Source organism: Oncorhynchus masou, chromosome 31 (genome assembly GCF_036934945.1).
Source record: "Oncorhynchus masou masou isolate Uvic2021 chromosome 31, UVic_Omas_1.1, whole genome shotgun sequence".
Taxonomy (NCBI): Eukaryota; Metazoa; Chordata; class Actinopteri; order Salmoniformes; family Salmonidae; genus Oncorhynchus; species Oncorhynchus masou.
Genome location: NC_088242.1, coordinates 93,764,876 through 93,791,491, shown reverse-complemented (window position 1 = coordinate 93,791,491; position 26,616 = coordinate 93,764,876). Strand labels below are relative to the sequence as shown.

Here is a 26,616-nt window from a genome sequence, read left to right as displayed (position 1 = left end):
CACAAATCTTGCTGCTATGATGGTGTAACGGATGTGAAACGGCTAGCTTAGTTAGCGGTGTGCGCTAAATAGCGTTTCAATCGGTGACGTCACTTGCTCTGAGACCTTGAAGTAGTTGTTCCCCTTGCTCTGCAAGGACCGCGGCTTTTGCGGAGCGATGGGTAATGATGCTTCAAGGGTGTCAGTTGTTGATGTGTGCAGAGGGTCCCTGGTTCGCGTCCGGGTATGGGCGAGGGGACGGTCTAAACTTTACTGTTACAATGGCACACTGTGTGGTATTTCACCCAGTAGATATGGGAGTTTATCAAAATTGGGTCACTCTCACACAGAAACACACACAAACAAACATAAAAATATCCTCCTGTATTTTGCAATGCCCATCACTTGTTGCATGCTCTGCTCAATAAACTGTGGCTATGCGTACTTCGCACACATACACGCGCGTATGGGCACACACACAAAGGATTGTGTTTAGGAGCCACACACATAATGAGAGGATTTGACATATTTACCTACAGGGCATTGCGTCTCTCGTTACTGGCCAGTAGTATAGCGATCCTGGTTACATGACCAACGTTACAATTCCCCCGAAATGCGTTAATCCTTCTGGCACAATGCGTAGCGTGTTGGCCTTTGACGGGGTCCACCTCCCTACCACGCTGATCACTACATTGGTGTAAGAAGTGCCATCGGAACGCATGGCACAGATGTGTGAGGGAGCTGAGTAGTCAACGTGCCTTCTCGTTTAGAGGTAGCTGTGTGAGCCATGTTACAATTCCCACCAAGTGGGTTATTAACCTGACACTGCCTACTTTGGCGACAAGAAATAAGAGAGGGCTATTAGTGTTATGTATCATATTTCTCCAGTAATTCTTAATAAACTTAATTCAGTAAGTTTCTTTTTGAGAAACTGTGTGCCTTTCTAAAGACCACATAAAGAAACACATACAAAGATACTCACATGGTGGCAACATCTATCTTTTGTATCTAGGGAAAAGGTCATGGATTTGTGTCAAATGTTTTACAAAGTTCCCACATGATAGCGCTATGGAGTCATCGCTCAATAAACTGGTCTATGTGGAGACAGGAGCTGCTGTGGAGACAGTAGTTGCTGTGGAGACAGGGTGGACATTAAGTCAGTTGCACAACTGAATGCATTCAACCCGAAATGTGTCTTCCACATTTAACCCAAACATCAGGCCTATTCAAGTATGTGCATGAGAGACTGTAATGAACAGTGAAGTCTTTGACGAGCCGGTTTCTCCACTGAAAGTGTGCCTTGGTCATATGGGCCTGTATTCACAAAGCGTCTTAGAGTAGGAGTGCTGCTCTAGAATCAGTTTTGCCATATTACATCATAATGAATGTACAGAGGGTACCTGATCCTAGATCAGCACTCTCCCGCTGAGGAACTGAATGAATACTGTGCCAGGACCATCCACTCAGACGTGCTCAAGGCCACACGTCTTGAGGTGTTATGGACTACTGAGGGTTGGAAGAGTTACACAATGATTTTACACAACATTCACAGACACGTCAATGACAGTGTGAACGGTCACGTACTGTAATATAAGATTTTCCGCCATAATTACTGCATCTAACTTCCTTCCTCTATTGCTGTCAAAATACTTTTTGTACGATCATATTGTTTTCATAATACTATATTGTACCTAATGGTATCAACTGGCATCACAATCACCTTTATTCACCCAATACATTTGCATGCACAGGAATTTGACTGGGTGAAATGGATATACAACCAGACTATAAACAGGATATACACAATAAACAGGATATACAACCAGACTATAAACAGATATATATAAACAGCCAGACTATAAACAGGATATACAGCCAGACTATAAACAGGATATACAACCAGACTATAAACAGGATATACAGCCAGACTATAAACAGGATATACAGACAGACTTTAAACAGGATATACAGACAGACTATAAACAGGATATACAACCAGACTATAAACAGGATATACAGCCAGACTATAAACAGGATATACAACCAGACTATAAACAGGATATACAACCAGACTATAAACAGGATATACAACCAGACTATAAACAGGATATAAAACCAGACTATAAACAGGATATATAGCCAGACTATAAACAGGATATACAGCCAGACTATAAACAGGATATACAACCAGACTATAAACAGGATATACAACCAGACTATAAACAGGATATACAACCAGACTATAAACAGGATATACAACCAGACTATAAACAGGATATACAGCCAGACTATAAACAGGATATACAGCCAGACTATAAACAGGATATACAGCCAGACTATAAACAGGATATACAGCCAGACTATAAACAGGATATACAGCCAGACTATAAACAGGATATACAACCAGACTATAAACAGGATATACAACCAGACTATAAACAGGATATACAACCAGACTATAAACAGGATATACAACCAGACTATAAACAGGATATACAGCCAGACTATAAACAGGATATACAACCAGACTATAAACAGGATATACAGCCAGACTATAAACAGGATATACAGCCAGACTATAAACAGGATATACAGCCAGACTATAAACAGGATATACAGCCAGACTATAAACAGGATATACAGCCAGACTAGCATAAGGCAAACGATTCTGTGGTTTGATGAGACAAAAATGTTTCTCTTTGCACTGAATGCAGAGCACTATGTCTGGAGAAAATCAGGCACAGCTCATCACCGTCTAACACCATCCCTAAGTGAAGCACGGTGGTGGCAGAATCATGCTATGGGGATGCTTTTCGGCGGCAGGCACTGGGAGACTGGTAAGGATAGCGGGAACAATGAATGGAGCCAAATACAGGCAAATTCTTGATCACAACCTGCTTCAGAGTGCAAAATACCTTTACGTTCCAACAGGATAATGAAAGTCTTTGAGTGACCCAGCCAAAGACCAGACGACTTGAATCCCATTGAAAAACTGTGGAAAGACTTGAAGATTACTGTTCACCGCCACTCCCCATCTAATTAAATTTAGAAAATCCCCAAATCCAGATGTGCCAAGCTGATACAGACGTACCCAAGACAACTTAATGCTGTAATTGACGCCAAAGGTGTTTCTACAAAGTATTGATTCAGGATTGTGAATACTTATGTCAATTACATATGTCAGTGTTTAATTTTCAATACATTTGCTAAAATTTCTAGAAACATGTTTTTACTTTCTCATTATGGGGCATTGGTTCAGGCTGTAACACAACACAATGTGCAATAAATCAATAGGTGTGAATACCTTCTGAAGACACTGTATATATATGTAGAGTCAGGTGTATAGGAATGTGTGCAAAGAGTAATATGCAGTTCAAGGATGAGAATATCATGGTGGACCAGGTGGCCAGTTGGTGAGGGCCACGGCGCTGGGGAAGAAGGTGTTCAGGTGACGGGAGGTTTTAGTCGTGATTGACCTGAACGGTCCGTTTGCCAAAGGGGAGTCTTTGGAAGATAGGGTGTCCGGGGTGGAATGGGTCGGTGATGATCTTTCCGACACGCCTCCATGCCATGGAGTCGTACGGGACTCTCCATGGAGGGCAGAAGGCAGCCGATGACCCTCTAAGTAGAACGGACAATCCGTTGCAGTTTGTCTCGTGGTCCGGGCAGATGCATTCCGGAATCACACAGTGATCGAAGAGGTGAGGATGAACTCGATGATGGTTCTGTAGAATCTAATCGGTATTGTCCGCGAGAGTATTCATTTCTTCAGCTGACGCCTCAAGAAGTACATTGGCTAATGTCTAGATAGGGTCCTTGAAAAATAAAATCTGGCATTTGTTGGAAGGGAACACAGATTATCTATCCATTGTCCATGTGGTAAAGTAATGTGGATAATTGATATAATATTATCAAGTAGTCCATGAAATACTGAGACAATACTTTTGTGTAGTCCATGAAATACTGAGACAATACTTTTGTGCAAGTGATATTACCTTGATGAAAAATATGTTTAACTTTCCTGGTTTTCCTCACTTTCGTAAAAATAATTGAAATACATTTTTTATTCTATATTAAGGATACACGGCCTCTCATCTGTCCCAGTGTGACATATCAATTAACCTATATAGCCTATGTGTTTTGTGTAGAATAAGTGTGGTTTGTAATTATCATAACATCCAATGCTTCTACGTACTGTACCTGTGCAGTACAATACAGTCTGCTATTAGCAGACAAAATAAGATTAGATTCCTAAAGCTGTTAACAATATACAGCGACATAAAAAACACAGGGTCACATGTGGCTCAGTTGGTAGAAGGTGGCACTTTCAACGGGTGACCAGTAAGAAGAAGTCTGAAAGCGTATGCCTTCTCCTGCGAGTCGGTCTGGATGAAAGCGTCTGCTCAATGACATCAACGGTAAACACACCCACAGCATAGGTGAGTCAGGGAGACCGGTCTTGACACGTGCACCTGACGTATGGAAACTAGGTTAGTGGAAGGACGTGTAGCTACAGTCAAAACTCAACGGAAATATACCAATGTGCATTAGAAATGTTTCCTATATCAGGAAAACCTTAGTGGCCGACCTATGAACTGCAGGGTTTCCTACTACCCTCATTTCACTGGCATATATTTAGAAATCCCAGAGTACAATGGTCATTACTTTGTGGAGTTTCGTTTCTCTGGGATGCAATGAAACAAGCAACACGTTGTAGGCAACGATTTGGTACCAGGAAATGACCGTGTTGAAATCTTAGAAGTATGATACAGTTAGGCACCCATTACCACATAATTTCTTAAGAAATTCTAAGGAAATACTAGCTTGTTATAACAATAACTCATCACCCCATTCAGTTACAAATGTAAAAAACTAAAAATGTTATGTTCAATGTAACTCTCTGGGCAGATACAGTGCCCAATGTTTCAGTTTTTGATTTGTTAAAAAAGTTTGAAATATCCAATTAATGTCATTCCACTTCATGATTGTGTCCCACTTGTTGATTCTTCACAAAAAAATACAGTTTTATATCTTTATGTTTGAAGCCTGAAATGTGGCAAAAGGTCGCAAAGTTCAAGGGGGCCGAATACTTTCGCAAGGCACTGTATATAACAAAGGTATGTGGACACCCCTTCAAATTGGTGGATTCGGCTATTTCAGCCACACCTGTTGCTGACAGGTGTATAACATTGAGCACATAGCCATGCAATCTCCATTAACATTGGCACCAGAATGGCCTTACTGAAGAACGCAGTCACTTTCAATGTGGCACTGTCATAGGATGCCACATTTCCAACAAGTCAATTTATCAAATTATCTGCCCTGCTAGAGCTGTCGCGGACAACTGCACGTGCTGTTTTTGTGAAGTGGAAATGTCTTGGATCAACAACGGCTCAGCCACAAAGTGGTAGGCCATACAAGCTCACAGAACGGTCGGCCGAGTGCTGTAGTGCGTAAAAAAACAAAGTCTGTCCTCAGTTGCAATACTCACTACCAAGTCTCAAACTGCCTCTGGAAGCAATGTCAGCTTCAGGAATGGGTTTCCATGGGCGAGGAGCCGCACACAAGCCTAAGATCACCATGAGCAATACCAAGCCTCGGCCAGGGAGTTGTAAAGCTCGCCGTCATTCGACTCGGGAGCAGTCAAAACGCGTTCTCTAGTGATGAATCACGCTTCACTTTCTGGTAGTCCGACAAACTAATCTGGAACACTACCTTCCCGAATGAATAATACCAACTGTAAAGTTTGGTGGAGGAATAATGATCTGCGGCCGTTTTCATGGTTCGGGCTAGGCCCTTTAATTCCAGTGAAGGGAAATCTTAATTCTACAGCGTGCAATAACATTTTAGACAATTCTGTGCTTCCAACTTGGTGGCAACAGTTTGGAGAAGGCACTTTCCTGTTTCATCATGACAGTAACCCCGTGCACAAAGTGAGGTCCATGCAGAAATGGTTTGTCGAGATGGGTGTTGAAGAACTTGACTGGCCTGCAGAGACCTGAACTCCACTCCATCGAACACCTTTGGGATGAACTGCAGCAACACTCCCAACACTTCTGGGCACTTTCCTATTCTGATTTTAGTGCCAACTTTACCATATTTCGACAGAGTGCAGACCAGACATGTCTTATTCAACCAGCTTAAATCTAAACTGATCATTAGTCATTCATTGGAAGAGAAACTTTTTTTTTTTTTTAAATGCACTGGGCGAGACATTGACATTCTTAATAAAACAGTAATTTATTTTTTTTACTGAAAACTGAAACCGTCAGAACAGCACATTACAAGGGCATTGTTAAGATATTTTCTCCAAGGCTCAGTGATAAATCACTTTCATACAGTACACCTGGCATGTGCACAGCATCTCCTTCAAATAAAAAAACAAATAAACTGAAGTTGAAATCTAAATTCATCCTGCTAAAGATGACCGATTGTACAATTATAAGCCACAAAGAATAAACCAGGTCGCCCGACAACCGGCGATGGTGCAGGAGGCACAAAATACATGTAACACAGACAGGACATACCATAATATGCTCATACAAGAATTTACCGGGTTCAAGCTGGAGTTGTGAAATGTGTACAAAGTTTCCGTTAAGTTATAACGTTTCTTTATTGAAGTACAGATTGGTAAACTACAATCAGAATCTAAATGTTTGCATTCATCAAATACATTAAAACGTAACAAAACTTTGTCTGCATATGAAAAAAAAAAATATATATAAAAAAAAAAAACACTGTTTACATGAACAAAGAGATGGGTCAAACTTCATTTTCTGCTAATGTGAGCTTCTGACTCTCCCTCCCTCACTCACTCACTCATTACCCATCGTTCAGACTGAATAACTAACTATACGTTACAATAAGAGCGTTGGATAAAAACATGAGGTAAGAAAGTGGTTTGATTATAGATCATGCAGAACATGCTAAACAGCATCCCCCCAAAAAATATTTGATGTGAAGGAGGAAGTGTAAAAAAAAAAAAAAAAAAAAAATTAAAGTAAAAATACGTAGAAGTGTGCATTCAAAAATAATAAAAATATAGGAATTACACAGCTTTGCGTCTTTGGTTACAAAGTAAGTTGAACAATTTCACAGCTTTTTTTTTATTTTTACCCCCAGCCCAGAAATTAAATATGCGCAATAGAATTTTCAAAAAGGTTGGGGATGTATGGCAATTTTCTCTACATTTTTTTCCACAAAACTATAGCAAAGGAAATGAACAGTGTTCTTCATCAAAATATAACCACCAAAAATTCATTGAAGAATATATATATATTTGAAGAACTGGTGTTCACCTGTACAAACACTCTACGCTCTCAATACTTTACTCTCTACAAAATGTACATTCAACCTGGATTTCATCTCATTTAAATGAACTGCCTTTTAGTGTTAGCGGTGCTATGCCATAGGAAATTGCCATTTTAAAGAACCTATTGCCTGTACGGAACTACTTGTTGCATTAGACTACCAACAATGTCTGACCGATAATCATAAACAGAAACTTTTTTTTCTCCTCTTCTTTTTTTTATTATTTTTAAATATAAGTATTTCTGTTACATTGTTCATTTACATTATGAAAATAGCAGCCCCAAAATAAATAAATGCAAACAGTAAAACTGAACTAATGAAGGTATGTTTTTTTTTTTTTTACTTGGGTCAAAGTGTGGTGGCTCTGGGAAAACTAGTCTCTCTCTTCTCACGGTGAGAGACGCATTCCTCTTATGGTAGGGTGAGAATCCTCTTCCCCACCTCAGTCTCTTTATCCCTCTCATTCCCCCGTTCTTTTCCACTCACCACCAACAGCCCAGTGTTGATTTTGGGGCCCTTTGGACCACCTCCAGTTATCCCGCCACAATTACAGCCCATCACCTCCCTCTCCTGCGTGGGACACAGGCTGCGATGTACTCGCCCCTGGCCAGTACCCCTTCGACTGAACACGGGACGCCCGGACAAAACAATGCTTTCACAGGATGATGATTGTCTAATACTGGGAAGGCCCGACGACAGCAGCAGCACACTGAAGCATGGCTCTTAACGCCACTCAAAAAGACAAGGGTGGCAAACAAAGGCCGATTTTGCTTCTCAAAAAAAACATAATCAAGTATTGATTATGTTATGGTTGGTTGGTTGTTTGGGGACTCCTCCTCGCGTATTTCGGGGAGGCGTTTTACGGAGACAGGTGATCACGCTGAGGTGACGTTGGGCTGCTGGAGCAGGCTGAGAGCCTGGGCTGCACCCTCCAAGTGGGGTTTGGTATTGGCGGGGGGTTGCTGCTGAGGCGGGGAGGTGCTGCCGGCCGGGCTGATTTGGGTGGATGACAGCTGGGTGAGCTGATCAGTGTTGGCCAGGGACTTGAGCACAGCGTTCTCCCGCTCCAGCTGAGAGTTCCTCTCATACAGCTCCTTGATCTGCTCCTTCAGAACCTCCACCTCCTCCCTCACAGCATACATCAGGTGGCTCTTCACTAGGTCCTGAGGAGAAAGAGAGAGGGGGAGAGCGTTAGTACAACAACTCAGGAGCATATAACACTACAGAGATGTGAGGGGTCAGAGGGCTAGCAAGACAGATACTACCATGTAGCGGTCAGAGGGCTAGCAAGACAGAGATACTACCATGTCATATGATGTGAGGGGTCAGAGGGCTAGCAAGACAGAGATACTACCATGTCATATGATGTGAGGGGTCAGAGGGCTAGCAAGACAGATACTACCATGTCATATGATGTGAGGGGTCAGAGGGCTAGCAAGACAGATACTACCATGTCATATGATGTGAGGGGTCAGAGGGCTAGCAAGACAGATACTACCATGTCATACAATGTGAGGGGTCAGAGGGCTAGCAAGACAGATACTACCATGTCATACAATGTGAGGGGTCAGCGGGCTAGCAAGACAGAGATACATATCATATGATGTGAGGGGTCAGAGGGCTAGCAAGACAGATACTACCATGTCATACAATGTGAGGGGTCAGCGGGCTAGCAAGACAGATACTACCATATGATCTGAGGGGTCAGCGGGCTAGCAAGACAGATACAACCATATCATGGGAGGGGTTACATCAGAGTGCTAGCAAGACAGAGATACTACCATGTCAAGCTTTTACCACTGCCCTTTGACCTGAAATCATCGCCATCAACTTTTCAATACATTAGTAGTGCCTAGCTAGTGGGTAGAAAAGTGCAGAACTAGAGATGCACTCACCATCGCTTGCTCGATCTTGTTATCGATGGCTACAACACTGGCTCCAGAAGAACTGTGGAGAAAGAGTCAGAGAGAAAATAATGTCAACATACCGAAGGAATGAGAACCCCCCCCCCCGAATTGCTTTGAAGAGGATCATCAATCCTCTACTACACATTCCAATGTATGTTTCTGTTTCCCCATGCAGCATAATGCAGGAGTTTAGGCACAATCATGTTTTTTTTAACACATTTGACATCTTCTGCTTTTCCAGCATGTAGAAGAATGCTGCCTTGCCTCTTAATACTGTTTTTTTTTTTTTAAACAGGCTACATGCAATTGGGATTTGGGCTCGTTGAACATAAAGGGGTTTAAGCAGCACAAATGTTTTGGGGGGAGATTAGGTTTATAGCACAGAACCCAGTGCTGGAAGGGCTATGCAAAATGACGCTCCATTGTGTGGAAGGTCATCGTTTCATGATACTGTGCACTTCCAATAGGCCCAGGGCCAAAGTGAGCCGCACGATGCATTTCAGCTGCACATTTACCACAATATGATATCTAATCAAGTGTAAACATATCCTAAGGATAAGGGAACAAGCACATTTGCATAAATTTGTTATACTGTAGAATATAAAAATGCGTGGGCAACTGGTCGCTGCATTCTAGCGACAGAATAACATGCCATACAAAAACAGAACTGGTCCCGTTATTTGAAAACATTATTTACGTTTATAATGCATAGCTCACAAAAGGTGCATTTCATGTTGATGCACGTGTAAAAACTGCGCATTGGTCACAACACCGTGTGACGTGAAAAAAAACAACGTTTTTTAAACACCATCATCCAAATAATTATGTCAGATGTATATAAATATCATGTTGTTTTGACATGCTTTTGTCTCGACATTGATTTGAGGATAGTATTTGTTTTCGCAATGTTTTGTTGTCTAGGCGACACACAGCATACTGTGTGCCCTTTTATGGCGGTTACCACCACTTCTCCTCCCTTGCTCCGTTTTGCGTATTACCCTTGTAGAAAATGCATTATACTCACGTCGTTCAGTGGCCAACGTCTCGTAGACACGTTAAATAATCTCACAAATCTCTATTTAACCCCCCAAAATGTTGCGTTTCTGATCCTTTGAGCAACGCCCGGTCGATGCCTGTCGTCCACTGACTACACCGCCCCATCTGAACAAAGGCGCTTTCGCGCTACACGCCGCTAGAAGGTGCACTGGCAAGACAATATATCGTCCAGGTCTGTAATTGTGTATTTTAAATCTTTTACTGATCCTGCGGAATAAAATTCATTGTATTTTTCCTCCATATGCATGTGAGGTGAAACTACACGATCCATGCTATTCTGCTCCAAATAACAGTGAAAGTTTTAGGTTTCCTCGCTATACTTCAAAACATGAACAGGAGACAGAACATTAATTTGCTGATCTGTGTTCATATGTATTAAATGTCCCTTTACACTTAGGACTTCTAGCGCACCGTCGGCATAGGATAACTGTCTACATGTGATACACATGTGTGTGAGAGAGGTTGAGTGAGAGTGTGTCGGCATATCATAATTCAAATGTTGCCTAAAATTATGCTGGCGCGCAATTTAACTAACAATTCACCAAACGGTTGACAAGATAATTTTCAAATTAGGTCCTGATTACGTCATGCATGTCTTTGGCTCCTCAATTTAATGTAAACAAGTAATCGATCAATGGTCTACGACGATTGAATCCCCACGGCTACGTAGACTACGTGACTCGCTGCAGCTCAGCAAGGTGACGAGAGGACGTGCAGAGAGGGAGCACTGTACCCCTAAGGCTATGTAGCCTACATGACCGACTGCAGCTCAACAAGACGACGTGCAGAGGAGGAGCACTGTACCCTTAAGGCTATGTAGCCTACATGACCGACTGCAGCTCAACAAGGCGACGAGAGCACGTGCAGAGAGACAATCACAGCTGCCCAGTCAAAACACCACATTGAAGCTACTAAATGCTACAAAGACGCCAAAGCACTTAAATCACTGCAGCTCTCAAACTTCATACAATTGCTAACAACGCCGTGAAGATAAGAGGTACCAACAAGCAGATACAGCAACTATTATCCAGGGTGCACTCGCAACTATGTCATTCTAACTGACAATATATAGAGCAAGAGCACAAGCAAGTTTATAAAAAAAAAATCCTGCATAGATGATGCGTCTAAATACGACAGTAAAGACAACTACACAATGATGAGGGAATAGCCTCCAAATACTCAACACTATTACCTGCATCGTGCTCTGTAACGAACCACACGTCCTGAATTTGTGGGTGAGGATCCTGGCGAGTAGGGAAGAGTGTAGCTCATTTCGCAACGCATGATGACCAAAACTTCCCAAATTACAACTCTCAGAAAAGAGTTGAAGAAGAGTCCACGTTCTCTCTCTTGACTCGTAGGTAATACTTTCAGTGTTTTGATGGGAGTGAGTGTCTCCAGTTTTTAAAAGCCTTTTACGTCACATGGGACTTGCCTGGAAGAATGTTAGGGGAGGAGTTTGTTGCGTCTACATTCTAATTTGTCTACTCAGTGACAGGCTTATATAAATCATATTTACTTACTGCTGTTGCAAAACGTAATCTCACACTGCATGTGTTAAACCACACCTTTTATCAATCAACTTAAGTTTACTCATGCTTTGCTTTATCTTGGCCAGGTCGCAGTTGTAAAATGGGAACTTGTTCTCAACTAGTTTACCTGGTTAAATAAAAGGTGAAAAAAATAAAAATAAATGATAATCTCTCAAGTATGTGCATGTTTGATTTGTATCAAACCCAAATTATACCACTTTTGAATAACTATTGTTATCAAATATCAATATGGTATTTCAGGGTGATACTATTTTCAGGTTGTGTGGGCCCGATCATTTCCTTCGCCTAAACTTGACTTAATACCCCCTAAGATCAATGTCCACGCCCCTGCGGAAATATATTTATTTATTTTTTAAAGAAAACTAATCAATTTAAGCTAGATCTGTTTCTTTGCATTGATTTCGTTTCAATCCACCACATCCACCTATGCAACACTTCCTCATCTGAGGTGAAAGGTGACAGAGCGAGAGCGGTATTTGTCAGACCATGAGACATGGCGAAAATCAGTCTTCTCACAAAATAGTCTGTAGCGTCCGAACGGTTATGACCTCAAACTTTAATGGCCCCTTTACAGAAAGATGACTCTCTCGAACACGATGGCGTTCCCCGTTTCGCTCTACAACCCCCGCAAGTGTCTTGGGACTTGTCTGAAGTCGGTACAGCCAATCTGCCAACTTCTGTCTGTAGCATCTGAACAGTTTGGGCTACACACTAATATGACCCCTAATGCTTTGAGTAAAGAACATGTTATTTGTAAAAACATTTAAGGTCTTGTTAAGGACTACATGTTCAATTCGTATCACTTAAAAAAAAAAAAAAAGGTTTAATGCAGAAATCACTGCGCCATTTCCTGGTTGGGTAATTGAGTAATTTGAGATGGGAGTTCCAACCCTTCGGTAGCCGCTAGATGTGGTTGTAAACAGAGGTTTCTGTTTTCTTCCTACAAATGTGTCTCTTTTCAAATGGTTTAAGCTACAAAATATTATGACATTATCACAGAGAGAGAAAACTCCCAGGAACACGTACATACAGTTAGGGTTAGGAGTTTAGGGTCAGCTCAATTTCTCCAAAAAGTATGATCTTTGTTCCCATGTGCATTTGCATTTGTATTTTTTTTTTATGTCGGTTTTGGAGCAGTGGCTTCTTCCTTGCTGAGCGGCCTTTCAGGTTATGTCGATATAGGACTCGTTTTACTGTGGATACATTACTTTTTTACCCGTTTCCTCCAGCATCTTCACAAGGTACTTTGCTGTTGTTCTGGGATTGATTTGCACTTTTCGCACCCAAATCTCTAGGAGACAGAACGCATCTCCTTCCTGAGCGGTATGACGGCTGCGTGGTCCCATGGTGTTTATACTTGGGTTCTATTGTTTGTACAGATGAACGTGGTACCTTCAGGAGTTTGGAAATTGCTCCCAAGGATGAACCAGACTTGTGGAGGTCTACAATTGTTTTTACTGGAGGTCTTGACTGATTTTTTTTGATTTTCCCATGATGTCAAGCGAAGAGGCACTGAGTTCGAAGGTTGGCCTTGAAATACATCCACAGACTCAAATGATGTCAATTAGCCTAACAGAAGCTTCTAAAGCCATGACATCCTCTTCTGGAATTTTCCAAGCTGTTTAAAGGCACAGTCAACTTAGTGCATGTAAACTTCTGACCCACTGGAATTGAGATACAGTGAATTATAAGTTAACTAATCTGTCTGTAAACAATTGTTGGAAAAATTACTTGTGTCATGCACAAAGTAGATGTCCTAAACCGACTTGCCAAAACTATAGTTTGTTAACAAGAAACTTGTGTAGTGGTTGAAAAACGAGTTTTAATGACTCCAACCTAAGTGTATGTAAACCTCCGACTTCAACTTTACATACTGCTTCCCTCTACTATGTCTGCAAGCTGTTAGAACAAGACCAGGCACTGAATCTGACAGGGGGAAATAGCATTCATATTTGATGTTATTTTCTACACAAGATCACACAACATTGTCTAATGATCTTCTGAATTTCCCAATACCTTTTATGATGCATTCAGTCACTTCAAACCATACCATCTTGAGATTGACAATATTGTCCGACTGATTTTTAATAGACTCACAGCCCAAATTGTAAAAAGTAAACTTTGGCCGTTAATTACATAACTTAGTTTTTTTTGTACATGGTTGGGGGGTCACAGAAACATTTTGCTATCAAAATGGGGTCGCAGGACAAAAAAAAAAAGTTTGGGAACCCCTGAATTAAACAAATATCCAACAACTTTCCTCATATCACCAAGATCCTTACCCTCCAGTCTTCTGTGGCTATGTTTCAAAATGCAAACATCCAACTATCAAAAATCAGGTATCAAAATATGGAAAAATTGTGAAAATGTGGATCGTTTTACCTTTCCCAGTGTCTCGTCAACAGTGGACAACTGGGGAGCCATACATCTTGCTGTGATTACCTACTGTAAACATGTTTGGTATGCATTGAGCTTTATGTTGGCTACGCATACTACAGCTATACAGACCAGGGACTGAGAGGAATGCGATGCCAACCGGTCCATGATAACACGCGAGACATCTAAATGAAGTGACCGCATTCCACGCAGGGGCCTGAGTTAATTTAAAATCTGACTGGTTGATAAACAAGGAGAGAACAGCACATTCTTCCCCCCTTTGAACCAACCAGTTAACACATCCAGGACAAAAGGAGGAAACAGAATGCCCAACGGCTGAGTATGGAATGCGTTTATCCATAACACATGGACAGCAGTCGGCAATGTCCCAATAGGTGCTGGGGAAGGATGATGGACAGGGAGTGGTTAACAGGAGGGGAGACACTGGCAGCCAAATCTCAAGGAAACCAAGGCGGCCGGTACATTTCATTAAGGGAGGGGACCTATGGGCCGTTTATATAAAGAGACACGGCTTGCTCTGTGTGCCACACACACAACTCGGACCTGTTCTGACCACAACAGTGCGTGTGCCCCCCCGCCAGGAACACAACAGCAGACATTTCAGTCACCCCCAGACAACGCACCCACACACGTGTATCACCCCCGCGACGCAAACCCAAATATCCCAAGTCACCTCACTCCCGACGGGGAATCGGCAGAATCACAACACCCCACATTTGGGTCAGGGTTGCTGACGGGATACCGGGGACACAAAAACAGAGAACACATGCTTTCAGAGATGAAAAATCTCATTTGTTCTTCAACAGGGGACAGATGCACAGGCACACTTCGCCCTGTAAAACCATACAAAACACCACACCAGGCGGCGGCAGCTGAACAAATCATACTTCAACCCCTCGGCCAATGGAGGAGAGGGGGGGGGTGGGGTTAAGAGATTACTGACTGACGCAGGTCTCTCAAATAACCGCCTGTCCCTTTTAATAGCTGGCACACGTGTCAGCAAATAAACACTGGTCTAAATGAATTGTTAACGAGTTAACGTCGGTGAGTACTGTAAAGGATGAGCAACAGAAGAGAGAAAGAATACCAACATCATTGCCATGGATGAAACAGTGGTTTGACAATGGTCGGCTCGACTAGCAACAAGATCTCACTTCGCTATTCAATGTTTGTCCAGTGGGATAAACATCTGTGGGTGAAGTGAAAGTAGGTAAAACCGAAAATAACTTCACGGTTAAGCATAAAGTTAAGTTGCATCTCGTGGACGGTATTAAAAAAAGGCATCATCTAATGTCCTGGGGACGAGGGACAAACATTGAATACTGAAGTCTATCTGGTGTGATCGCGTTGCAACTACGGGGGATACACGGCACAAGAGAGAGAGAATGAAGCGTGAAACCTGGGGTGTATGATAGGGAAACGGCGATACACCCAGTCACTTGTACGAATGCAACAAGACGGCGCCGGAGAACAAGGCTGACGTTCTATGTATTCCTAACCAATTGTGTTTTTGTTTGTTCGTTTCTTTGCATTGTTTGTAACTTCTTTTGTACATAATGTTGCCGCTACCGTCTCTTATGACCAAAAATAAACTTCTGGGACATCAGAACTCAGATTACTCACCATTGGACTGGCAGAATCCTTTAACGACTCTGATGAGCCCGGCCTGAATGGTATACTGAGGAACAGGCCCAGATTCCCATCATTTGCGTAAAGAGAAGGCGGAGAAAAAGGGGGCCAGAGGGCGGGGCTGCCTTCTGAGAATTCGTAGGCCATCGAATAAACCTGGGGCGGCAGGGTGGCCTAGTGGTTAGAGCATTGGACTAGTAACCGAAAGGTTGCAAGTTCAAATCCCCGAGCTGACAAGGTACAAATCTGTCGTTCTGCCCCTGAACAGGCAGTTAACCCACTGTTCCTAGGCCTTCATTGAAAATAAGAATTTGTTCTTAATTGACTTGCCTAGTAAAATAAAGGTAAAATAAAAAAATAAAAAATAAAAACCCACTTCCTTCCATTCTGCTAGCAAACATGCAATCTTTGAACAATAAAATAGGTGACATAGCAGAAGATTAATATACCAACTTGACATTCAAAACTGTAATATCTTATGCTTCACGGAGTCGTGGCTGAACGACAACATTATCAACATACAGCTGGCTGGTTATACACTGTATCGGCGAGATAGCACAGTGGCGTCTGGTAAGACAAGGGGCGGCGGACAATGCATTTTTGTAAATAACAGCTGGTACACTATCTAAGGAAGTTTCAATGTTTTGCTCACCTGAGGTAGAATATCTCATGATAAACTGTAGACCACAATATCTACCAAGAGAGTTTATCTGTATTTTTCGTAGCTGTCTACATTCCACCACAGAGCGAGGTTGGCACTAAGAACTCACTGAATGAGCTGTAGCACTTCTAGTAGTCGGGGACTTTAATGCAGGGAAACTTAAATCAGTCTTACCAAATTTCTATCAGCATGTTAAAATGTGCAACCAGAGGGGAAAACAACCTCTGGACCACCTTTACACAACAGAGACGCATACAAAGTTCTCCCTCACCCTCCATTTGGGCAAATCTGACCATAATTCTATCCTTCTGATTCCTGCTTACAAGCCAAAATTAAAGCAGGAAGTACCAGTGACTCGGTCAGTAAAAATCTGTTCAGATGAAGCTGATGCTAAGCTACAGGACTGTGTTGTTTGCACATACTAGAATATGTTCCAGAATTCCTCCGATGTCATTGAGGAGTACACCACATCAGTCATTGGCTTCATCAATAAGTGCATGCTGGGTTGAGTCCCATCCTGTACTCTGTTCACTCATGACTGCATAGCCAGGCACAACTCCAACACCATCATTAAGTCTGCTGATGACAATAGTGATAGGCCTGATCACCGGCAATGATGAGACAGCCTATAGGGAGGAGGTCAGAAACCTGGTCGTGTGGTGCTAGGACAACAACCTCTCCCTCAACATGATCAAGACAAAGGGAGAGGATTGTGGACTACAGGAAAAAGAGGACCGAGCATGCCCCCATTCTCATTGACAGGTCTGCAGTGGAGCAGGTTGAGAGCTTCAAGTTCCTTGGTGTCCACATCACCAACAAACTAACATGGTCCCAGCACACCAAGACAGTCGTGAAGAGGGCACAAAACCTATTCAGAGGGTAATGCGTACGGCCCAGTACATCACTGGGGTCAAGCATCCTGCCATCCAGGACCTCTATACCAGGCGGTGTAAGAGGAAGGCCCTAAAAATTGTCAAAGACTCCAGCTACCCTAGTCGGCAAACGGTACCGGAGCGCCAAGTCTAGGTCCAAGAGGCTTCTAAACAGCTTCTAGCCCCAAGGCTCTTGAACATTTAATCAAATGGCCGCCCCCCCACCACTGTTACTCTGTTTTCATCTACGCACAGTCACTAATAACTCTACCTACATGTACATATTAGCTCAACTAACCAGTGCCCGGTTATTGACTCTTTACCGGTACACCCCTGTATATGGTCTCGCAATTGTTATTTTACTGCTGCTCTTTAATTACTTGTTACTTTTATTTATTTTCTTTTTTTTATTGCATTGTTGGTTAGGGGTTTGTAAGTAAGCATTTCACTGTACGGTGCATTTCACTGTACACCTGTTGTGTTCGGTGCATGTGACGAATAAAATTACATTTCATCAGCTGAAATGTGTCTTCCGCATTTAACCCAACCCCTTTGTATAAATAAAGTTTCCCCCATATGCTGTAAACTCTGTCGATGGGCCCTTCAAGGCCCTAATTTGAGCCAGTGGCACCGTACTACAATAGCTGACCTGGTAAAACAACACATCTCATTGCTTTTGCTCAATAAAATGTTTTATACTTTTGCTAAGTGGTGTGAGGAGTATAAACATAACAAATACATTGCAGATCATACTTGCAAAGACTAGGCTGCCATAGCGGGTAGGAACATTGGGCCAGTAAACGAAGGCAGCTAACCCACTGTTCCCCAGGTGACCGAAGACATGGATGTCGTTTTTGTTTTGTTTTTGTTTTTAAAGCAACCCCCCGCACCTCTCTAATACTAGGAGTTTACCCCATATGGGCCTCTCTACTCTTCTCAACAGCTGCACTACAGTCGCTAAACCAGATGTCGTCAGCAGAGTGAGTTAGCCATTATCCTCACTTCAACCAGATGATGTCAGCAGAGTGAGTTATTAGCCATTATCCTCACTTCAACCAGATGTCGTCAGCAGAGTGAGTTATTAGCCATTATCCTCACTTCAACCAGATGATGTCAGCAGAGTGAGTTAGCCATTATCCTCACTTCAACCAGATGTCGTCAGCAGAGTGAGTTAGCCATTATCCTCACTTCAACCAGATGTCGTCAGCAGAGTGAGTTATTAGCCATTATCCTCACCTATAAATCAAAGTCAACAAAACTACTTCAGCCGACTATGAACTATGTCAAACAGAACAGAAGCCTAGTTAATCAGGTATGTTAATGTTGAAAAGACCATTCATGTCTAGCCATTTGTACACCCAAGACCAGACGACTAAAGGGACTATGGTCCTGCATGGTAAATATAAAAGCATCAAGCAAGACAAAAAAAATAAACCAGCTTTGCTCCTCCACTATATCTTAATTGATGGTGCCCATTATGCAAGTAAACAGCCCAGTATAAACCTGCCCAGAGGGCAGTCTTCTAGGGGTATTGTAAGTCGCTCTGGATAAGAGCGTCTGCTAAATGACTTAAATGTAAATGTAAATGATTGTGAGGGCTATTGTTTACCTTTACAAACAGATAGAGAGCCAGGGGGAACATTTTAGAGCCGATTCAGATTGAAGAGTGTTGAAGCAGAGGCATCGCAACAAAAGTTTCAATGTTAATTTGTTTCCGTCTTTAATGGAATAATTTTTGTATCCATAAAATGAAGTGGGCTGAGAACAAACCCCTCTTCACATTATAGAAGATAATCTTTCAATTCTATTTTGAAATGATAAGTAAATCTAAAAACAATACGCACCATAAAAGTATAACAAATTGAAAATGAATCTTGATATGCAAGGTTTGTTTTATATATATATAAAAACCTTTAAAAAAATTGTGCATAAAACTGTTTTATTTTAATTTTAAATAAGTTTCAATTTACATAATACCTACATAAACTTTTCAATTTACATAAGCAAGGGGGATGTCATGTACTGAGAGGGGGTTTGGGGGGCTTGAAGCGACATGTACGCACGCAGCCCCATGACCGAGAAGGCGTATAAACTCGCTGGCTGACGTATTTTGCTTTACCTTAGATCCTACATGGCGCTCTCCAGGGAACAAGTGCTGCTGATGGTATAAATGTTGACATTCCTGTTTGGTAGGGTTTTATAAATGAATGGCAACATTGACACATGGCCTTAGAGGTACATACAGAGACAAGTACATGCAATTTTGACTACGGGTGCAGTCAAGTGGCTTCAGGTAAGTCTGTTCTACACGCCAAGATGTACACTACATGACCACAAGTATGTGGACACCTGCTCGTCGAACATCTCATTCCAAAATCATGGGCATTAATATGGAGTTGGTTCCCCCTTTGCTGCTATAACAGCCTCCACTCTTCTGGGAAGGCTTTCCACTGGATGTTGGAACATTGCATGCTATAACAGCCTCCACTCTTCTGGGAAGGCTTTCCACTGGATGTTGGAACATTGCATGCTATAACAGCCTCCACTCTTCTGGGAAGGCTTTCCACTGGATGTTGGAACATTGCATGCTATAACAGCCTCCACTCTTCTGGGAAGGCTTTCCACTAGATGTTGGAACATTGCTGATATAACAGCCTCCACTCTTCTGGGAAGGCTTTCCTCTAGATGTTAGAACATTGCTGCAGGGACTTGTTTCAATTCAGCCAGTAGAGCATTAGTGAGGCCCGAACCATGAATAACAGCCCCAGACTATTATTCCTCCTCCACCAAACTTTACAGTTCGCCTTTTGCATTCAGGCAGGGCACGTTCTCCTGGCATCTGCCATACCCAGATTTGTTCGTCAGATTGCCAGATGGTAAAGTGTGATTCATCACGCCAGAGAATGCGTTTCCACTGCTCCAGAGTCCAATGGTGGCGAGCTTTACACCACTCCAGCCGATGCTTGGCAATGCACATGGTGATCTTCGGCTTGTGTGCGGCTGCTCGGCCACGGAAACCCATTTCACGAAGCTCCCGACGAATAGTTATTGTGCTGACATTGCTTCCAGAGGCAGTTTGGAACCCGGTAGTGACTGTTGTGACGACAGAAGATTTTAATACGTTTATGTAGCCTACCACTTCACGACTGAGCCGTTGTTGCTCCTAGACGTTTCCACTTCACAATAACAGCACTTACAGTTGACCGGGAAGCTTTAGAAGGGCATAAATTTGACAAAATTACTTGTTGGAAAGGTGGCATCCTATGACAGTGCCACGTTGAAAGTCACTGAGCTCTTCAGTAAGGCCATTCTACTGCCAATGTTTGTCTCTGGAGATTGCACGTCTATGTTAGATTATTATAATCCTTTTTTTTTTTTTTTTTTTTTTTTTTTTTTTTTTACACCCGCCAGTAACAAGTCTGGCTGAAATGCGGAATCTACTAATTTGAAAGGGTGTCCACATACTTTTTGCATATATGCACACTGTATGCTTTGCTACTATGCTCAAGTTGAAAGATAACCCAGAGATGCACAGAGGACACCGCCCAGGGAATCAGGCAACTTGATCTTGGATTCCCTCAATGTGTAGTTGCCATAGTCGGGTCCCATTTACCACTCGCACAGTCACACAGACTACTTATAATCGGGTGTCCCGCCAACCCCTCTTTTACACTACTGCTACTCTCTGTTCATCATATATATATATATATAATGTCACTTTAACCATACCTACATGTACATACCACCTCAATCAGCCGTCTAACCGGTGCCTGTAGAGCCTCGCTACTGTTACTTTTCACAGTCTTTTTTCCTGTTGTTTTATTTCTTTACTCATCTATTGTTCACCTAATACCTTTTTTTTGCACTGTTGGTTAGAGCCTGTAAGTAAGCATTTCACTGTAAGGTCTACTACACCTGTTGTATTCAGCATTTCACTGTGAGGTCTACTACACCTGTTGTATTCAGCATTTCTCTGTAAGGTCTACTACACCTGTTGTATTCAGCATTTCACTGTAAGGTCTACTACACCTGTTGTATTCAGCATTTCACTGTAAGGTCTACTACACCTGTTGTATTCAGCATTTCACTTAAGGTCTACTACACCTGTTGTATTCAGCATTTTACTGTAAGGTCTACTACACCTGTTGTATTCAGCATTTCACTGTAAGGTCTACTACACCTGTTGTATTCAGCATTTCACTGTAAGGTCTACTACACCTGTTGTATTCAGCATTTCACTGTAAGGTCTACTACACCTGTTGTATTTGGTGCACATGAAAAAATAAACTGATTGTATTATTCAACACACGGTCATCGACCACCAGGCAAGGTCAAACTTGTTAGTAAATGCCAAGAGTGTGCAGAGCAGTCGTCAAGGCAACGGGTGGCTACTTTGAAGAATCTCACATATGAAATATCTTTCGATTTTTAACACTTTTTTTTGGTCACTACATGATTCCGTGGGTGTCATTTCATAGTTTTGATGTCTTCACTATAATTCTACAATGTAGAAAATTGTTTTTTTTTAAATAAGGAAACTCAAGTTTGGAAACACCTCATTCAACTAGCACTGTATATATATATATATATATATTTATTTCTTTAATGCATTACGAGAATAACATGCACAGTCGTTCAGCTTTCGCTTTCTTCAGTGTGTTGTCTGTTCAGGGCGAAATGGGGAAACAAGCAATAATAATAATAATTGTTGTTGTTTCCCAGGCTGGATTGTCTTTGAGATGGTGGTCTGAAGCCATACAGGATTGCTGCTGTACGCTGGTGTAACAGTAGAGATTTTACGTCTGTCCCCTCGCCCCGACCTGGGCGCGAACCAGGGACGCTCTGCACACGTCAACAGTCGCCCTCGAAGCATCGTTACCCATCGCTCCACAAAAGCCGCGGCCCTTGCAGAGCAAAGGGAACCACTACTTCAAGGTCTCAGAGCAAGTGACGTCACCGATTGATACGCCACTAGCGCACACCACCGCTAACTAGCTAGCCATTTCACATCGGCTACACTGGCTCCTGACCCTGCAGCAGTGACATCCTGGATTGGCTCTGCAACAGGGGCCTGCTGAGGAGCAGGTGCATCAGGCTAGCGCTTCCGAGCATAACGGCAGAAAAGTTGAACACAAGCTGCCAGTTCAACTCGACCTGCCTTTCTAGAGACCACATGGTGAATTCACCAAGCTCCTTTATATTCTCCCTTGCAGCCTTTTTGCTGTGCTGTTACCGCCCATATGGCATCTTTCTGGATGCTCTGCCACCTGGAGTGAACAAGAAAGTGATTACCGTCAGCCAAATCAACAAATTAAAAAAAATGTCCATACATAAGTTAATGTAGCGTCACCAACAAAACATCAAGTAAAATAACATGTTATACTGTCCTATACCTGCAAGGGGTATTTTGCTGGCCTGAGCACCTCGAGTCAAGAAAGGAGTTGGTTGGACTTGAGAGGGAAACTAGGGGCAGACTGCTCAGAGTTGGGCCTACCGACGGGGCCCGAGGCTGGTGTTGCCGCATGGCTTTTCGTTAGAGTCTGTGTGGGAGAGATTGATAAGCAAAGTTAGCCAACAGGATACGTTCACTATGAACAGTGATTTTTGTAAGCAAGCAGCTATCATTCCCCAATGTAAAGTTGTGGTGAAATAACTCAACAGCAACTAGCTCATAGTCATTACAAGCATTTGGGTGGGAGTGATAAGCAAAGTTTACAAAAACAGGCTCGCAATGTTTTGTTTGCAGCCCGCTAGCAGACAACAACGTTAAGTAGTGATACTTCAGATTCATATAACTTAGAACTAGCTAGCCGTCTGGCTAATACATGAGGACATAGTGTCCGGATGACTTTTCTAAGTTAATTTTACACAAAAAGTACTTGCCAAATTCTTGCTCTTCATCTGCTGCAGTTACCCTGGACTCCATAATGTGGGGCGGGATGGAGGCAGGTTGCGTGATGAGGAAATTGTCCAATTCCCTATTGAATGGACAGGCCTCTCTGCCAATACCACTCAGTCCATTCTCCTCTTTGGTCCGGCAATACGCATATTTCATGTCTGGCGCTGCTTCCGCAAAAGGATGGTGGCCACGTTCAAGCAACGCCGCAGACGTCGAGGTAGTCTTTCTGTAATTAGTGCAACAACCTCGCAAGAATGCGATCGCTCGACCAAATGGAGATCAAAAGCTTGGTCTCCGCACCGGAACAAGTCGTTTTGCTTTGGTGTTGTCGATATCGATATGGATATGTACAAACAGCAAGCGTGAATGCAAAGCATAGGGGTTTCTCTGGCAAACGTCAGTTTATACATTGTGCCCGGAAACGTCCTTCGACCTTAAAACCTCGTACATCACCGCTCATGTGACTACAATACACATGGGCCAATACATCTCTTCACACTGCAATGCTCGGAGTGGAGGTGAATCTCAAGCAAAGCTCGTCCGCAGCCTTCAAAAGGTGGCGTAGAAGACAAGATTGCAAATTTACATTACAAGTAAAAGGTCTAGCTGAGGGTATTTTCTCAAAACCTCTCCCTCGTAGTGTGAACACCTAAGTAACGAGCCCAGTATAAACCTGGTCTATTGGGCTAAAATTTAGCCAGGGGGAACATTAACATACAGGTTGTTATGTTAACAACAAACAGTAGCTTGGATGAATAAGGTGCCCAGAGGAAACTGCCTGCTACTCAGGCCCAGTTGCTAATACATGCATATTATTAATATATTTGGATAGAAAACACAAGTTTCTAAAACTGTTTGAATGATGTCTGTGAGTATAACAGAACTCATATGGCAGGCAAAAATCTGAGAAAAAAATCCAACTAGGAAGTGTGAAATCTGAGGTTGGTCGTTTTTCAACTCATTCCCTATTGAAGATACAGTGGGTGGGATATTGGTCATGTTGCACTTCCTAAGGCTTCCACTAGATGTCAGTCTTTAGAACCTAGTTTGATGCTTCTACTGTGAAGTGGGGCCGAATGAGAGGGGAAAGAGTCAGATGTCTGGCAGAATGCTTTGAGCTCGTGGCGCGCGGTCATGTGAGTTAGCTCGCGTTCCATTGCTTTTCTACAGACAAAGGAATTCTCCGGTTGGAACATTATGGAAGATTTATGTTAAAAACATCCTAAAGATTGATTCTGTACTTAGTTTGACATGTTTCTACGGACTGGAACGGAACTTTTTGGACTTTGACCGGCCTTTCGGGCTGGACTTGCATGTGCGTTTGGATTTGTTTACCAAACGCCCTAACAAAAGGAAGGTAATTTGGACATAAATGAAACTTTATCGAACAAATCAAACATTTATTGTGGAATTCCTGGGAGTGCATTCTGACGAAGATCAAAGGTAAGTAAATCATTTCTAATAATATAATTTGACTAATGTTGACTACACAACATGGCGGATATCTCTTTAGCGGTTTGTCTCTGAGGATGTACTCAGATTATTGCGTGGTGTGCTTTTTCCCGTAAAGTGTTTTTGAAATCTGACACAGCGGTTGCATTAAGGAGAAGTTTATCTAAAGTTCCATGTATAGTAGTTGTATCTTTTATCAATGTTTATTATGAGTATTTCTGTGAATTGATGTGGCTCTCTGCAAAATCACCACATGTTTTGGAACTACTGAACATAACACGCCAATGTAAAATTCGATTTTTGGACATAATGCACTTTATCGAACAAAACATACATGTATTGTGTAACATGAAGTCCTATGAGTGTCATCTGATGAAGATCAAAGGTTAGTGATTAATTGTATCTATATTTCTGTGACTCCTCTCTTTGGCTGGAAAATTGGCTGTGTTTTTCTGAGTTTGACATATATGCACTTTTTTTAAATGAAAAATAAAACTTTGCGACTGAATGCTCGACTAAAAAAGATCTGTCGACCAACAGCCTATTGACCAAACAATCGACCAGGTGACTAAATGGGGTCAGCCCTACTACAGGACGAAGCGTGCATAGTTCAATCTAGGTAATCTGTCCTTACAAACATGTGCCACAAAAAAATATAATAATTATATGCCTACACGTTGAAGGGATGTTAAATCGGTTAGCTGCCGAAAAAACATCTGACCGGTCATGCTTATCGGTTTATAGGTTAATTTGCATAATTTAGTGGAATTAAATTGGCATGCGTGTATTTTCTTAAGTAGTACAGCATACAGAGCCTAATTTGAGGAGCGGCAGTGCTGTCAGCGTGAGAGCAGCTCCTCAAAAAGCTGGTACTGGAGTGAAACAAGCATTTGTAAGCCCAATAATTGTGCAACAAATACAACCGCACATTCATTTTTTTTTATAAAAAAAAATGAACTGTTGAGAGCCACAATTTAAAAAAAAAATTTTTTAAAAGCTGCTATTTTTTTATTTCTAAATTTCAACTGGTAAATAAAGCGTGCCTCTGCTATCGCTACCGGTAGGCAGGCTATCAGCTTGGCACCCACCACATCGCAATGGGAGCTTGTGTTTGAAACCTGAAATTGTTTTACTTTACTTCAAATAAAATCAGGCATCTCTTACCTTGCTTCAATGTAGCCTATCCAAAATCCAACCCATAGAAACGTGGAGGCAATTATGTTATAAAGACTTCCTCGTGCCGTTACCCAGCATTTCTCTCCTGTTCTAATTGGTTTTCATATTAACTTTCTTTCGTTGTCCAGAATCCAAAGCCACAATCGTAGTCATAGCAAACCATCCTAGTTGTTGCTATTAGATACCCCCTATTTCTAAGTGGAGCACCACATGGAACAGCTCTCAATAGGTGCACTATTCAGAACAGATTCCATTTTGGAAAATGTTTGAAAATGGCATTTTATTAGCCACTTCCTTATAGGAGTTCCATCTTCAATGATCGTCAAAAGGCCTTTTTGACTAAGACAGCCTTGCTATTTATTGTTTCCATTAAGCTCTCAATTAAAAAATGTTGGTTTCATGTATAGTATTTTCTCAGCTACAATTATTTGAATAATTCAAAGGCTGTTTTGTGCACCCTAGTGATGACAAAAGCGTTTTAGGATTTTTATATATTTTTTTGTAATTGTACCCCCTTTTCCTCCCTAATTTCGTGACATCCAATTGGTAGTTAAGATTTTGTCTCATCGCTGCAACTCCTCAACGGGTTCGGCAGAGGCGAAGGTCGAGACATGCGTTCTCCAAAACATGACCCACCAAGCCGCGCTGCCTCTTAACACACTTGCTTAATCCGGTAGCCAGCCGCACTAATGTGTCGGAGGAAACAGTTCGACTGACAGAGGTC

At 42.1% G+C, this 26,616-nt stretch overlaps 1 protein-coding gene across 1 annotated transcript in view; it reads right to left on the bottom strand.

Moving 5' to 3' along the window:
- Window positions 1-6,194: 6,194 nt before the first annotated feature.
- The window catches only part of LOC135524770 (TSC22 domain family protein 2-like), a 49,075-nt gene continuing 28,653 nt past the window's right edge, over window positions 6,195-26,616 (bottom strand). Inside the window, exons 2-3 of the mRNA XM_064952580.1 lie at window positions 9,186-9,237; window positions 6,195-8,453 (exon numbers count right to left, since the gene is read on the bottom strand). Of these exons, the coding sequence (XP_064808652.1) occupies window positions 8,166-8,453; window positions 9,186-9,237 (340 nt within the window). The 3' untranslated portion in view covers window positions 6,195-8,165. The remainder of the gene's footprint in view (window positions 8,454-9,185; window positions 9,238-26,616) is intronic.